The sequence below is a fragment of the Trichechus manatus genome, unplaced genomic scaffold (genome assembly GCF_000243295.1).
Source record: "Trichechus manatus latirostris isolate Lorelei unplaced genomic scaffold, TriManLat1.0 scaffold00028, whole genome shotgun sequence".
Taxonomy (NCBI): Eukaryota; Metazoa; Chordata; class Mammalia; order Sirenia; family Trichechidae; genus Trichechus; species Trichechus manatus.
Window position 1 is genome coordinate 17,808,815 of NW_004443964.1, and position 15,796 is coordinate 17,824,610.

At 57.0% G+C, this 15,796-nt stretch overlaps 1 protein-coding gene across 3 annotated transcripts in view; it reads right to left on the minus strand.

Moving 5' to 3' along the window:
- Positions 1-359: 359 nt before the first annotated feature.
- The window catches only part of KCNH6 (potassium voltage-gated channel subfamily H member 6), a 20,406-nt gene continuing 4,969 nt past the window's right edge, over positions 360-15,796 (minus strand). Inside the window, exons 3-14 of one of the 3 annotated variants that reach the window (XM_004374234.2) lie at positions 14,234-14,395; positions 13,925-14,130; positions 11,984-12,409; positions 10,615-10,769; positions 10,370-10,455; positions 8,822-9,021; positions 8,417-8,669; positions 4,270-4,463; positions 2,580-2,664; positions 1,876-2,038; positions 1,001-1,187; positions 360-644 (exon numbers count right to left, since the gene is read on the minus strand). In XM_004374234.2, coding sequence (XP_004374291.1) covers positions 360-644; positions 1,001-1,187; positions 1,876-2,038; positions 2,580-2,664; positions 4,270-4,463; positions 8,417-8,669; positions 8,822-9,021; positions 10,370-10,455; positions 10,615-10,769; positions 11,984-12,409; positions 13,925-14,130; positions 14,234-14,395 — 2,402 coding nt within the window. Of the gene's footprint in view, positions 645-1,000; positions 1,188-1,875; positions 2,039-2,165; positions 2,274-2,579; positions 2,665-4,269; positions 4,464-8,416; positions 8,670-8,821; positions 9,022-10,369; positions 10,770-11,983; positions 12,410-13,924; positions 14,131-14,233; positions 14,396-15,796 lie in introns of all 3 variants that reach the window. The other 2 variants (XM_004374232.1, XM_004374233.2) reach the window with 2 other exon arrangements.

A 15,796-nucleotide genomic window follows, 5' to 3' on the forward strand; every position in this document is an offset into this window, starting at 1 on the left:
TAATCCTGCCCAGCCCAGAGCAAGGCTCTCACACAGATCAGAAACTTCTCTTTACCTCACTGACCCCTCAATCCTGTAAGCTACCTGCACATCAGAGCCACTGCCTCCCCCCCTCCACTCCACCCCCACAACCTCCACCAGGCTTGCTGTCTAAACTGAGCCCTGGAGGAGGCTGGGAAAAGTCCTGACTCTCTTCACCATGCTGTCTTGGCTCACCTGAGTTAGCAGTATGAAGCTACCCTAGGGGAATGATTTTCAGAGGTCCATTTCGGAGGCTGTCTGCCTCCCCCAGGATCCTCAACTCTCACCGCCCACCTTCCGTCCCCTCGTGGTGTCTTTTATCTTGGGATTGGGTGGGTCTAACTCCCTGTAAATCCAGGATCTGAGCCATATCTCTGGAACCCTGGCTGCTTGGGGACAGAGCCAAGGTGTTCAGGGAGGGAGGGGAAGCGGGGACCACAGACAAGTCCCTGTATCCCTGTGGGACACAGAGGCAAGGCCAAGGGTGACAGAAGCCCCTGGGGCTGCTCCTGTTCCAAGGATGGTGTCAGAGGTTTGTCCATTGCCATGACCAGGTGATGCATCCTGGAGGAGGAGTTCCTGCGCTTTGGCCTACATTGGTCCAAGTCACCATAGCTTGGGTTCTGGGAGGGGCAGGAGAGAGGCATTCAGTGTGAGGAGCCCCCCAGGCCAGGCTATGGGTCAGTCCACCCCGACTTTAGGGGTGGGCACTGGCTGGAGCTGTGCCTGCTCCTTCACAGCACAGGGTCCTGTTACCTTTGCCCCAGCTGTGGGATCTGTGGTCACTTTCTGGACTTTGCCACTGCCCCATCCAGGCTGCTCTGTCATGATTCAAGCCATAAAGGGGGACAACAGGAGCCACAGCTGCTTTCGGGACACAGAGGCCCTGGGCCTGAAGCCACACTGGAACCAGTTCAGGGTGGGGGAAGGCACGCAGCTACCTCCAGGAAAGCCCCTGGGGGTCCCCTCCCCTGCTCACCTGTACAGGAGGCAGACAGCCCTGGGGCAACCTGGGCCCTGGGCTTTGAGTCGCTGAGGCTACAGGAAACAAGGCCAGGTCCTTGGAGGCAGGGGCTCCCAGGATGTAGCTGGTGTGGCCCTGTGGCAGGGGCTGCTGCAGGAGCTGCAGGATGTGGCTGAGGTCTGCGGCCATGCGAGACTCCAGCCTGCCAGACAGAGCCCCGTAGTCAGGTTTAGGGTCAGGGTGGGTGAGAGCAGTTCGGGGCCTGAGGGCAGCTCTCAATTTGGAGGCCTGCATGCTGTTTCTGCTGGGTAGTATGGCAGCCTGGGGCCTACCTGAAGCCGTTTCCCACTGGGATCTGCAGCCTTTGCCCAAACTCCCCTTAGCGTGTCCCTGACTCAGGTAACAACAGTGACCAGTCCCCACACATTGTTCAGTCCTCATAGTGACAGTCTGACATGGCTATTCTGATTATCCCCATTTCACAAAAGAGCAAACAGAGGCTCCAAGCGGTTAAGTAACTTGCCCACACTCTAGCTGGTGTGCTGCAGGGCCAGAATTTGAACTCAGGACCATCCTGCTCCAAAGCCCGCCACCATAGGCCACACCCCTTTCCAAGGGCCCATGGAATTTATGTCTCTGCACATGGTTGCACCCCTACCCCACAAGAAGGCTTGCTTGGCACAGTCTAGGTTTTTCAAGGGGAAGGCATCCAAAGAATTGTGCTTAGTAACATAGGGATGGAGAGACCTGCCGCTAAATGGGGCCCGCCGTGCTAAAAACCACCAAGTACCCGCTGATGTCCCTGAGCCACCAGGAGGGGGGACCCGTGCCCAGCTCGCTGCTGGCCCACCCTCTGCAGCCGCCCCAGCCCAGGCCCTCAAGGCACTCACCTGTTCATCTGGGCCTGGAGCTGCTCGAGCCTGGAGCCTAGCTCCCCAAGCCAACTGTCTGGGCCTCCCTGAGGGTTTGGGGGGCTGTGCCTTGGGGGCATTTGCTGCAGCAACTCAGGCCAGAGGCCAGATGTGTCTGAGGTGCTCAGGGACCGGGCTGCAACTGCAGAAGGGACAGGGAGTCTGAGTTCCTGTCCAGCTGGCCCACAGGACTGTTTCTTCTGGAGCAGAGCCTGGGCTCCTGCCCCTCCCCACCATGGACGCACGAGGAGGGAACGGGATCTCCTTACCTGGGTACCTTGGAGGGAGAAGTCCTGCTCCCACAGAGGTCTGGCTTCCAGGTCCCAGGGGGCTGTGGCCCTGGGAGGGGGGCTGGGGCCCCTGTCTGTTCGGGCTGGCTAGGTGGGGGCTCACAGCCCTGGCCCCGCTACCAAGGAGGCGGCAACCCAGTGGGTCCCCTGGTGCCTTGGTGTGGAGCCCCAGGGGACTGGCCGGTCTCCACCCCTGGGGACAGCGCTTGGCACCCAGCCAGCCCTCGCTCTCTGGCTCTGAAGACACAAGCCATCAGCGCTGGGAGCCGGAGCCAAGGAAGGAGCCCTTCTCCATTCATGGAGGGGCTGGGGAGGCAGGGGAAAGGACATAAGGAGGAACAGGAGGCTGGGCAGACACAGGCAGGGGTTGGGGCAGGGACTGGCTTTGCTCACCTGACTGGTTGTCATTGAGGAGGGAGCCTTGGTGGTCTTGGCTACCCAGACCCTGCTGGGGTGATGACTGGAGACCCCCATCTGCCTTGTAGGGAACAAGAGCATCAAGGGACAGGGATCAAAGCTGGAAGGAGGCCTCTTTGTTCTCTCTCCACCTCCCCATGGGACCCTGTGACAACTAGGTAAGAAAGAGTGCCAGGTGGCTGGGTACTGCAGCAATGCCCTGGGTAGCTTCCTGCAGACACTGTCCTGTGTAGGTGGCAGCCAGGTTGCCAGAGGCTTGGTGATGATGACCTTGTGCTGAGTAGCCATGTGCAGACCCCACTGAGATCTTGGGAGAGGCTGCCTTGAGCAGTGAGATTTGGGGGCATAAGGCAGAAAAGCTGTTCTTCCAGCCCCCTCCTTCCCTGAATGCCTATGTACCCCTTCCTCTGCATGGGCCAGTGGGGGGTTTCCTTGGAGGGGGCTAGGCCTGAAACCCCAATCCACTCAGGAGCTGCCCTCCGCAGCACCCTTGGCAGCCCACCCTCCTGGCACCATGAAACTTGAGGGGCACCTGGGGCTGCCGAGTCGTCGGCCACCAAGATCATGTCCCTCCTAACCAGTGTCCAGCCACTGAACCACTTAATGGCTCCTAGAAACTGGGTCCTTACTAGGTGTCTCCTGTGCAGGTGAGGTGGGAAGGGGTGACACTGGGGGTGGGGAAGACAAGCAGAGGGCAGGGTGGGAGGGCTGTTCACAGCAGGAAAACCCACCTCAGCCTCACCCTCCAGAAGCTGGGCATGGGCCTGGGCTGGCACAGCCACTCCTCCTGAGGCTGGAGGCTGGGGATGGCAGGGGATGGGGACAGGGATGGCTGGGAGAGGAGGTACTGAGGTGCTCAGTGCTGGGATCTCAGCCAATGTCCCCCTGCCTGGTGGATCCTCCCCACTGGCTGACTCCAGCCCTCCCTGTTCATGAAGCCCCTACTGACAACTGAAGCCCCCAGTGCACTCCCATCATCTGTACTGGCTGTCCCACTCCATAGCAACTCTGAATGGCATAGAAATTTGTCTCTCCTGCCTACCCTTGTGACTTATATGGTTATTAACTCGTATGGCTGTTTATTTTTCCTGAGTTGTCATAACCTCTTCCGCTGATAAACGTAAGAGGAAAGACAGTTTTATCATCGCTTCTTTCCAGCCCCTGTGCCTGGCACCATGAGCCTCTGGAGGGCAGACACCCTCCTTTCCAGCTCAGTACAACGTGCTGGCAAGAGCCTGGGCTTTGGAATCGAACAAACTTGAGTTCGAATTTTGGCTTTGCCATTTACTGGCTGTGTAACTTCAGGCAATTTACTTACGCTCTCTGACCCTCGGTTTCCTTATCTGCAAAATGGGGATAATAGCACGCGTTTGCAAGGTGAGGAGTACCTGAGATAATGTAAAACAAGTCCTTAGCCCGGTGCTTAGCACGTAGTTGGTACTCAGTAATTGGGAGCTATCATCGTACTTATTTAGCATGGTGTTGGCCATAGTAGGCACAGAAAAGACAACGGCAAAGGGTGCAGGATGGGGTTAGCGGGAAGGGCGGTGGTCAGGTGGGCCCCATAGGCCCAGCAGGCCTGGCTCTCAGCAGCCCATTGAACTTCCCTTGCAGTGCCAGCCAGCCGCAAGTCACCACCCGCCCTGGCCCGCAGGCCCAGACTCACGTCCCGCAGGTTGAAGGTGACCTCCAGCTTACTCCAGAAGCTGTCCGCAAAGGCAGGGTACATGTCCAGCACCTCCAGAAGGTCTGCCCGCTGGATCTTGTGCAGGTCGCAGTAGGTCAGTGCCCGCACATCCGCGCTGGACTTACCCGGGTGCGCATGAAGGCTAACAGGCTCCCCGAAGATGTCGTTCTTCCCTGCCAGCCAGAGAGGGCGAGGGTCCCTCCAGGATCTGGCGCCAAATTCCCTCCTGAAGACCCTCCCTGAGGGTCCGTTCGCCTCAGGGATCCTGCCAGGCTGGAGCCTGGTGCTCAGGATCCAACTCTGGGGATGGGGATTGGTGTGCTGGCTGGGGAAGGGAAGGATGTGGCCTTCCCGTCCTCTGAGCTCCGCAGAGATGGGTTCAGAGACTCTCTGCCCCTAGCATGTGAGTCCTCCTGCTGTTTCCAGGCCCCTCAGGACCACCCTTTACCAGAATCTCTTCTCCTTTGTCCATGCTCTTTAGCACTGCTTATACCCCTGCCCAGGGGACAGTGGGCGGGAAGGGACACCACAGGCTCCCTGCTTAACACCTTCCCCCCATCTCTGCAGAATTGTAGGGCAGAGTGTAGGCAGCCCTGGGCCAGGAGCGCCCACCTCCCCTGGGGCAGGGCCAGAAGCTTCTGTTTCTTGTGCCCCACTCCTCATTGTGGGGCTAGGTAAGGAGCATGGCCCTGGCGGGGAGAGCCCGGCAAGTCACTCCTCTCTCTGGAGCCCAGTGTCTTCATCTCTAATGGCATCTGCCTTGTCACCTCTACCTCGCCTACCCCACTGGGCTCCTCAGAGCAGCAGACGAAGTGATGCTCTGAAAGCGTCTTGAGCGGCAAGCGACACCAGACTAGGACAATGGGAGGCATTGGGAGGGTGGATGTCACGGGGTACATGGGTGGATACTCAGAGTATTGGGCCCTACTGGTGCCAGGCACTGTGCTGATCACAGAGTGTAAACATGGATAAGGTGCTGTCCCAGCCACAAGGAGCCCCCAAAACCCCATGAGACAGGCACATAAGCAACCAACAGTAATATCGATAGAGCCTCAGAGCAGGGGAGAACCAAGAACTGTGGGCCATGGAGGAGGGAGGGGCTCATTCTGCCAGGGGTGGCTGGGCAGGGAGGGTTGGGGGATGTTTCACAGAGAAAGGGAAATGGGGGCTGTGCCTAGAGAACTGAGGAGGATTGGGAGCCCAAGGGAGTCCCTGAGTAGTGCAAACAGTTAATGCTCAGCTGCTAATCGAAAGGCTAGAGGTTCTTCATGAACAACTGTCTCCTTTGTCATGAGACTAGAAGAGTTAGATGGTGCCCAGCTACCATTTCTGAACATTTTGATCAGAGATTCTATAGCAGAATCCTGATCAAAAGAGGGAAAATGCAGAATAGAATTTCAAATTCTCATGGGCTCTAGACTTTCTGGAGCTACTACCATGGAGGCTGGATGAACCCATGAAACTATTGCCCTGAGATAATCTTTAAACTGTAAACCAAAAATATCCCCTGAAGTCTTCTTAAAAACCAAATAGCTTAAGCAGTAAAAAATATCTGCCTTGAGCATTTTGCTGTCTTAAGATCTGTCTATAAGGGATCAAAGTGACAACAGCAACTCAAAAGATTAGATAGGAACCTTAGGGGGCAATGAGTTTATGTTAATGGGGAGGAACAACTCAGAAAAAGAGGGTGAGAATGGTTGCACAACTCGAAGAATGTAATCGGTGTTACTGAATTGTACATGTAGAAATGCTTGAATTGGTGCATGTTTTGCTGTGTATATTCTCAACAACAACAAAATAAAAGGTTGGAGGTTTGAGTCCACCCAGAGGCACCTCAGAAGAAAGGCCTGGAGATCTACTTCTGAAAAATCTAGCCATTGAAAACCTATGGAGCACAGTTCTACTCTAATACACATGAGGGCACCATGAGTTGGACTCAACCTAACAGCAGTGGGTCTTTTTTTTTGGGGGGGAGCCCAGGAGAAAGGTATTCTGGACAGAAGAAACAATGTGTGGTCAGTGCTGTACCGTTAGGGCAAGGGGTGGAGAGCCCAGGGCCAGGGGTGCCATGGACCATGATTAATTTGACCTCCTTTCCCCACAGGAAAGTGCAGCCCCTCAGCCTGGTGACAGTGCCCAAGGGGCACAAATAGTTTGCACAGGCAGAAGGATGGGGGTGGAGGCCAGGGCATGTCCCCCAAGAGAACAGGACAAAAGATCAGAGGCCATCAGACCTGGATGTGTCCTCAGCATCATCTAGCCCAACCTCCTCATTCAAAGAATTGGGGACTGAGGCCCAGAAAGGGAAGGAACTTGCCAGGGTCACAGATGAAACCCAGAAGCTTGAAATCTGGGCAACATTATAAAGTAACAGGTTTCCAGTAGATGAAAGATTATGATCTAATGTCCATTTCCACTGAGGACAAAATGAGAAGGTTTCATGTCTGTAACTGAAACTTAAATTGGACCAGCTCCTTAATTATTAATAATAACTATTATCCCTGCCACGTGGATGGCACTTCTAAGGTAGGCTGGGAGGCAGGGAAGTTCTCGTAGAGGAGCCCATGCTTGAGCCCAGCCTTGAAAGATGAGCGGGGTGTGCCAGGCAGAGGTGCGGGGTGGGGTGCTCCAAGCAGCAGCATGTGCAAAGGCATGGAGATGTGACAGAGACAGACAGATTTAGAGAACTGTAAGTAGTCCCAGTGGTGCAATGATTAAGTGCCTAGCTGCTAACCGAAAGGTTGATCGTTCAAACCCACTCAGTGGCTCTTTGGGAGAAAGACTTGGCGATCTGCTCCCATAAAGATTCCAAACCCAAACCAATCCACTGCCTTTTAGTCGATTCTCGTTCATATCGACCGTACAGCCTAGGAAATCCTATGGGGCGGTTCTACTCTCACATGGGGTCACTATGAGTTGAAAATTGACTTGATGGCACCTAAGTACAAGTAGTTTTTGTGGCTGGAGCATCCAGTACCAGGTGAAGGGCGGCAGGTCTGAAGGTGGCCATGCATGGGGATTTACATTTTGTCCCACGGGCCCTACGGAACCATGGAAGGATTTCAAGACAAAGAGGAGCATGAACAGATGTGAAGTCCAGATCACTGGCAGAAGGTGGAAGATAGAGCAGAGCAGGTAGACCAGATGCAGGGACATGGGACAGGAGCTCCTGACACTGACCAGGCAGGGCATGGTGAAGGCTGGATTAGGCAGGGACAAGGACACAGAGGTGTGGGACAGAGATGTATTAATGAGGGGAACAGGCAGGGCTTTGTGACTAACTGGATGGTGGGGATGGGACAGTAAGGGAGAAGGAGAGGGATGCCCCCTTGGTTGACTCCCAGGTGTCTGCCTGTGGATGGTTCACGGTGATAGGGACACCGAAGAAGCTGGTTTTGCAGGAAGATTTCAGGTTGGGATATGTTGAGTTTGTTCTGCCTAAGGGTGGCCATGCCCAGGAAGGAATGGAATATTCTAGTCTGACAGAGACGAGAGGTTCGGGCCAGGGCAGGACTTTGGGGGTCCTTGTGGTACAGGTGGATGCTGAGGCTGGGGAAGCAAGGAGCTGGACCAGGTGAGGTGTAAGGTGAGGACAGAGCAGAGGGAAAGGCGGCTGTGGAGACCAAGGGAGGCCAAGGCTGAAGGTGGGGCAGGGTACAGCAGAGAGGACCCTGTGAGGCTCAGAGAGATGAAGCGACACATCCTAGAACACACAGCTGGGAAGTGGCAGAGGCTACATGTGACCCAAATCTGTCTGACCCCTGACCAGTGCTCATATCCTTCCTCCAGAGTGTCCAGTTGTTCCTGCAGCTGCGCTGAATGTGACCGGGGCATCTATCCTCCACCCAAGACAGACCATGGGCCTGTCACCCTGAGGCCGCCAAGTGGGAGGAGGTAGGCGCCAGCCTGGGCTTCTGAGTCAGACACACGGCCCTGGAATCCCTGCTTGGCCACTTACCAGCATGACCTTTCTGAGCCTCAACTTCCCTAGCAGGAGAATGGGACCTATGACAGTGCATTGTTTTAAGGATTCAGAGAGCTGGGTATAAAATTCTCGGCCCAGTGCTTGGCGGTGGCAGCACTGAGAAGGGGGTGGCCCGGGCAAGGCATCCCTCGCCCCACTCACCTAGGATGGCCACGACCACGTCGTCGCGCAAGATCTCGATGGAGCCGCGGGAGATGAAGTAGAGCGTGGAGAGCACGTCGCCCAGGTGCACCAGCGTGTCCCCGGGCGGCGCGTGCGTCGTCTTGAACTTGATGGCAAGCGCGCGCAGGCAGCCCTTGCTAGCGCCGTGGAAGGCCGGGCAGTGCTGTAGCAGAGCGCGGTGCAGGTGCAGGCAGATGTCGGCCTGCAGGCACTCAGGGAAGCCCTTCAGCACCTGCGAGGCGGGCGGGCTGGTCCAGCGGGCGCCGCTGGGGCGGGGGAGCAAGGCGGGGGGAGCTCGGGGGCGTCCTGCACCCGCGGGACCGTGACCTCTCCGGGGACTGGAGCTGGGTCGCCCGCCCCTCCCTGGCAGAGCGCGGGACTCACCGCGTTCATGTCGATGCCGTTGGTGTAGGACCAGGCGTGCTGGAAGTACTCTTCGAGGCGTTGCCGCAGCGGGTTGGGGATCTGGTGGAAGCGGATGAACTCCTTGACGCGCAGCATCTGCGTGTGGTAGCGCGCGGTGCCTGAGTACAGGCGCTGGATGATGGCCGACACGTTGCCGAAGATGCTGGCGTACATGAGGGCTGGGGGCGGGAGAGGGAGGGGAGTGAGCTCTAGCCGCGTTCTCCCGGGTTTCCACCAGGCCACGTCACCCCAGGGCCCATTCCAGGCCCCTCTCCCTGGGAGGGGGCAGCCCCCTGGTCAGGGACCCCTCTGTTCCGGAGGTCAGAGGTGGCCCAGGACAGCACCAGGCACATGGGGGACAAAGTCCCCTGGGGCTTCCTGCCCTCCTCCCTCTGCCCCCCATTTCTAGAATGGCACCTTCCTGGGCCCAGAAGCCAAACTCCTGAGAAGAAAGTAACTAGGGCAATGAATTATTTTCGTTCAGATTTGTTTTCTTCTTCAAGTTGTAAAAGCACAATAAAGGCACAACTCTTGGTCTCCTGTTTTCACCAATTTTTTCTGTGCTGATTTTGTTCTTCTGGGCTTTCACATCTCTAAATACTCTGAACATAACAACTCAGCCTACAACTTAGTCTATGTGTAAAATTCCACACTGCCTTGTGTGTTTTTAAACCAGGTGTCTTGGGAGGCAGGCAGCTGAGTGCAGGGGCTGCTGAGAATACAGCCAGCCCCTGGAGCCAGCCACCTGGGTTGGAAGTGGAACTCTAAGAACTCCTGGGTGTGTAACCTCTGTTGAGTTAGGACGTTGGTTCCTTGATCTGTAAACTGGGGCTCATAATATGGCCTTCATGCGGTTGTGATGGGAATAAAATGTAGGCCTTTATAAAGTGCTTAGCAGAGCACCTAGCAGGGCTGGCTTCATGGGCCTGTGACCTGTGTAGTCACAGAGGGCCCCTCACTCAGAAGAGCCCTGCGCTTGGTTGAATGCTCTGCTGTCAATGTCTTGAACATTTTAATAATTTTTTAACAAGGGCCCTGCATTTTCATTTTACACTGTTGTTGTCCCATGCCGTCGAGTCGATTCCAACTCTTTTGCACTGGGCCCCACAAATTATGTGCCAGTCTCGGTACCTGGCATATAGCAAGGGCTGTATGCACGTTACATTCCATCGCTAATGGGTGTATCCATATGCACACAGTCATTGTGTACCACATGCACTGTTCCTGTAGGTTATGTTATATCCTTTACCACTGTACCAGTTGCTGTCAAGTCAACACCAACTCATGGTGACCCAGTGTGTGTCAGAGTAGAACTGTGCCCCATAGGGTTTCCAAGGGCTGATTTTTCAGAATTAGATTGCCAAGCCTTTCTTCTGAGGTGACTCTGGGTGGACATGAACCTCCAACCTTTCGGTTAGCAGCCAAACGTGTTGACCATTTACACATACTCCTAAATCCCATTACAACACTAAAAAGAAAATTCCACAGGTAAGACCCATGGCATGCATGGCATGAGGTGGCACTCACAGCCAATAAGCATGACGCAGATGGAGAAGACCTTCTCAGAATTGGTGTTGGGCGAGACATTGCCGAAGCCCACGCTGGTGAGGCTGCTAAAGGTGAAGTAGAGGGCCGTGACATACTTGTCCTGGACCGAGGGGCCCGAGGCCGGGTCACTGCCATTGTAGTGCTTGCCGAGCTGTGCGCCCAGGCTGTCCAGCCAGCCGATGTTGGGCTTCAGGTAGGGCCGCTCCACATTGCCGATGGCATACCAGATACAGGCCAGCCAGTGAGCAATAAGTGCAAAGGTGCACATGAGCAGGAAGAGCACAGCCGCCCCGTACTCCGAGTAGCGGTCCAGCTTCCGCGCCACGCGCACCAGCCGCAGCAGCCGCGCTGTCTTCAGCAGTCCGATCAGGGTTGTGGTCTGAAGGAACAGGGAGGGGCTGGGGGTGTGCTCAGGCCTGTGTTTATTCACTTGTGCATACAGTCACACAGTCATTCAATAAACACGGGTGGAGACCCTGCTCTGGGCCAGGCACTTGGCAGTGGGGCCCAGTGCGGGACCTTAAGGAGTTCTCAGCCTAAAGCTCAAAAAAGGGCTCTGGTTGCTAGGACAGAAGTCCAGTGGGAGTGTGGTGGAAGAGGGGTCATGTCTGCAGGGGCAGGCCAGAGGAGGCTTCAGAGAGGAGGGCATGGCTCTCTGCAGGCAGACAGGAGGGAGAGGGAGCAGCAGGAGCAAAGGTGTGGAGGTGTTAGAAGCCAAGTGGTTTGCTGCAGCCTGGGGCACAGAGTGGAAGATGGGGAAGCAGTGAGACATGAGCCTGGGAAGGCGGGCAGAGGCTGCTCCTGTGGGCCTCTGGGTCCAGAAAAGACTGGGGAGCCATTGAAGGTTCTGTGGCAGGGGGGACTGACAGGGTCAGATAAGTGATTTGAATCTGAAACTCCCTCTGGCTGCTGTGGGGGTTGGGGGAGCAAGGCTGGGGGTGTGGGGTCAGGGCAGGAGGTGGTAAGAAGGCCACTCAGTGTCCAGGCAGGGGCAGTGGGGTGGAGAGGAAGGGAGAAGACATGTGGGTGGGATTTGCTGGGGGTGGGGCGGGTTGAGCAGCAGAGATGGGGTTGGGGGGCGGTGGTCCACTGGGACACAGAGAGCAGAGCTGACTTGAATGGAAAACTGATCCTGAGGAGATGGGGCAGGAGGACATGGGACTGGAAACTATGAGAAGAGCACGATAATGCCCTTACATTAGTTACGGCAAGTGGAATGGGCACAGCGGAGGGGCTGGGGGCAGAGGAAGGGCCAGGCTGCATTGGGTGAGTGCGGATTAGAAGTCAGCATCGGGGGCTGGGACTGCCGGAGTGCCTATCCCAGGAGGGGCAGAGATCTGAGGCAGAGAGCGGCCTACAGGGAGCCTGCACCTCTCACCAGGGCCTGCTCTGAGAGATGAACAGAGGGACGGCACCCAGGCCTGAAGGCACAGCCTCGCCTGGCCTTTCTCCAGGGCCGGGACACGACAGACGTGGTGGCCTGAGGCTCCCCTTCCAACTCCACTTGCTTTGGCAAAGGTGCTCAGTGCCAGTTACTCTCTGCACCTGGGGGGCCTCGGAGCTCAGGACCAGGGGATGGTCACAGCAGCTCACCTCATCGGAGCCAGTGCGGAAGATGAGCAGGTCGAAAGGGATGGCAGCCACCATGTCAATGAGGAACCAGCCCTTGAAGTAGTGGACGGCGATGCAGCGCGGGTGGCTGACCACCTCGTCATTGGTGTTGACATAGGTGGTGCGGAAGTTGATGACGATGTCCACGACAAACATGATGTCCACGATGAGGTCCACCACTGTGAGCAGACTGCAGGTGTAGCTGCAGTCCCCGCGCCGGGACTCATCCTGATCACTGAGCAGGAAGGAGGCTGAGTAGGGCGTGAAGACAGCCGTGTAGATGACCAGCAGCAGGATGAGCCAGTCCCACACAGCCTTGAAGGGGCTGTAGTGCAGGATGGTCCCGCGGTGGATGCGTGGCGCCTGCAGCTTGTACTCCGGAAGCACATCCGCGCCCAGGGACAGGACCTGGGGGTGGGGGCCATAGGCAGTCAGTGGGGGCAGCCACCGCTGGGAAGGGTGAGGAGGTAAGGGCGAGGTAGAGGAAGGGGGCAGTAGGAGAGGGTGGAAGACAACGGCTGTGAAGGGCGGAGGGGATGAAGTAAAGATGGGCGGTCTGAGGAGGCAAGTTCATAACGCAACAGGTGTGTAGGGAAGAAGGGAAGAGAGAGGAGGTGGGAGACAGGAGGAGGGGCACAGCTCTGTCCCATAGGGACCCCAGGTTGAAGCTCAAAGCTCCCTCAGGAACAGGCCAGTGTGGAGACAGGGTGGGGTGGGGAGTGGGGAGGGCAAGGGAGAGCCAGGCCCAGGGCCAGCTGTGAGCATGTTCCAGAGAAGAGCCTAGATTGAAATTGAGGGAGTGGCTGATTTGGGCCTAGCCTCTCTGGAGGGCTTGGAAGCTTCCCTGTGGTCAGTGTTCCTGATGGGCACAGGTCATACCCAGAATAGCCTCTTCATTCCTAAAGGTCCTGAGGAGCCTGGACCAGTGAGGGCCCTCCCTGGGGCAACTCCCAGAGCCTTTTATGGAAAGAGGCAAATCTGAGGGCATATAGCCAGTCTGGACCTTTGATGGGTCCTGGGTGCAAGGGAGACCCGACTACTTCACATATGTCCAAGAGAGGTTTGGATCATAACATTCAGCTGAGTCCCCTCCCCTCCAGCCCCCACCTCAGAGACTGTGACCAAGATAGGATCCCCAGAGCCAGCCCAACATGCCCAGGCTCTGCCCAGCTTCCCAAGGCAGGAAACAGCCAGGGCATTAGGAAAGGCATGGGGTTTGAATATCATTTCTGCCATTTGCTGTATGTGTGCCTTTGGGCAAGTTGTAACCTCTATGTGCCTCAGTTCCCTCTTCTACAAAATGGGATAGAAAATTCATTGTGTTATTGTGATTAAATGAGATGACGAATCTAGGTAGCCCAGGGCCAGTCTCTATGATAATTCCTCTTTCCACTCTCCCGCTTCCTCATCTTGCATCAGACATTGCCCCAACAAGGCTGGGGTCTGAGGGGCATCCCACTGACCACACTCCTATCAGGATGGGGCCCAACGGGCAGTCCTGGTTTAAACAAATCTGCAGTGTAAGGCTCTGATCTTGCAAACCAGATCAATTCGTAGATAGGGTCACAACCAGGAAGACCTACTAAAGGATTGTTTTCAACCAGGAGGTCCATAGTCTGACATTCCAACCCCAGGCAGAGGCCACAGTTGTCCTTTCTCTGTGGTGATGTCCTACTCAGCCTTCAGGCCTGGGACCAAAGACTTGGTGCCTCTTTTCAGGTTTTCTCCCTGCCCTTGACCACACAGTTATTGTCACCGCATGGGAATCGATGCAGATTTGGGCTCTCCACTGGCCTCTAGGGGCCAGATCAGCAGGTTCCCTCTGTTAGCCGAGGCCCCAGAGGAGCCCGGGCCCAGAGCCTGGGAGGGGACAAACCCTTGAGGCCTGGCACAGCCCCACCCACCCTGCCCTGCAGCCTGCACCTGGGTGACCTTCTCGGTGACATTCTGGGTCCTCTCCACCACTTTGTGGGGTGCGATGATCTCGATCTCGGTGGTGGAGCCTGAGCGGTGTTTTTCCAGGTTGAACTCCACGAAGTTGAGTGTGAACTGCGGGATCTGGCTGATGGTCCTGTACTTGACTGTGCCTGTGCCAGGCCCCTGTCCACCCGGCCTGCCGTGAGAGCCTTCTGGAACCAGGGCTAGGGTCAGAGCAGCCAGGGCCAGAGAACCAAATGCTCTGCCTGGTGCCCCCCACTGGCCCGCACCCCCGCCACCTGTACCCCGCCTCACCAGAGCCAAGGAAGCTCTGGGACAGCAGGCGCTGGGGCAGGCTGCGGCTCCCGCTCTTGGCCAGGAGCTGGGCCAGGTCCTCAAAGTTGAGGATGAACATGATGACAGCCCCGTCCTCGTTCTTCACGGGTACCACGTCCACCAGGCAGCGGAAGCTGGAGGCTGCAAACGTATCGGGGGTGGGGGTGGGGGTTGTCAATGAAAGGGTCCCCTCCTGCAGTGGTCTGGCCAGGGGCAGCCAGGGAGGGGGCTGGGGTAAGGTCAGGTGAAGGGCAGCCACGGGGGTGAGGAGGCCTGGGCAGTGACCAAGGGTGTTGGCAGAGTTGTATGAGGCTGCCCAGTAGGCGCCCCACCCACAGGGCAGAGGTGGAAGAGAACTAAGCTGCTCATTAGGAGATAATGTAGCATCAGGTCCAAGTCCACGATCGCTCAGGGCTTAGCCTCGGGGTTTGCTTCTGCTATAATTGAAGCTGAGCAGATGGGGTGGATTAAGGGGGAGGGGGGTGAAGGCAGGCATTCTCCCCCCATAGCTCAGGCAAGCCCTGCGCTCAGCCCCCAGGTTCCTACCCTGCAAGGTGCCCTGCACGCCTGACACTGGAGGGACCTCATGGAGAATACACGAAGAGCTGGGCACCAAGCCAGTTTGCACATTAGGGTCTTGGGAGACCCTGGGAGGCAGGCAGAGACCCCCGTTCAGCACAGAGGGCCTGGGGCTCTGAGGAACTAACTTGCTGAGCTGGGAGCAGACAGAGCCTAGGCCGAAGGGGGAACCCTGGGCTCTCACACATAATGACTTGGAGCGGCAAGGGACAGGTCTGGGAGCTGAGGGTGCTGCGGTGAGGGCCAGGCTGCTGCTTGGGCCCTGGGAGGAGCCCGGGGTCCAAGGCAGAGGCTGTAGGACTGGGTGCGGGGATCAGGATGGGCAGGGCAGTGGCCTGGGGGCTGGAGAGGGAGGAAGGAGGCTGCTAGGGGGCAGGGCAGGTGGTCCTGCAGTCCCTCTCACCGCTCTCCCTGCCCTCCTGGGTGGCCCAGCCCCAGCTGCAGCCCATCCCACCCCCACCCCCCCACGCCTCTGGGGCCATAGCCTCTGCCCTCTCTGTCTCTGTCCCAGGGTCCCACCCCCTTATAAGCTAAAATGCAACATACCCTCAGAGCCCAGCCTGTGAGAGCCCAGGTCCCTGCCCAGGGCTGGGTGGGTGGGCACCCCATGAGCCCCTTCTCCATGGTATGGGGGCCCCATGCCTCCCATCTCAAGCCCCAGTGGGGGTCAAGCCAAAAAGGCAAGAGCCAAGGGAGCAGGGGCCTCAGATGAGCATGCAAATCAGACAGCAGAGCCCTCAGGGCAGGTTTGGGTCTGCCTCTTGGCGGTGTCCCAGCACCTGTCCCAGGTGTGTTTGTTGATTAACTGAATGAAAGAAGGCTGTGTAAATGTGAGCAGAGGCATGTAATACTCCGGCAGGGGGAGAATTGCTACTTTGGGGACCACTAGACTCACTTTCTCCTAGACTCCCCATTTAGTGCTCTCAGCCCCTCACAGCCATCAGGGCCGGGGTGCAGCTAAGC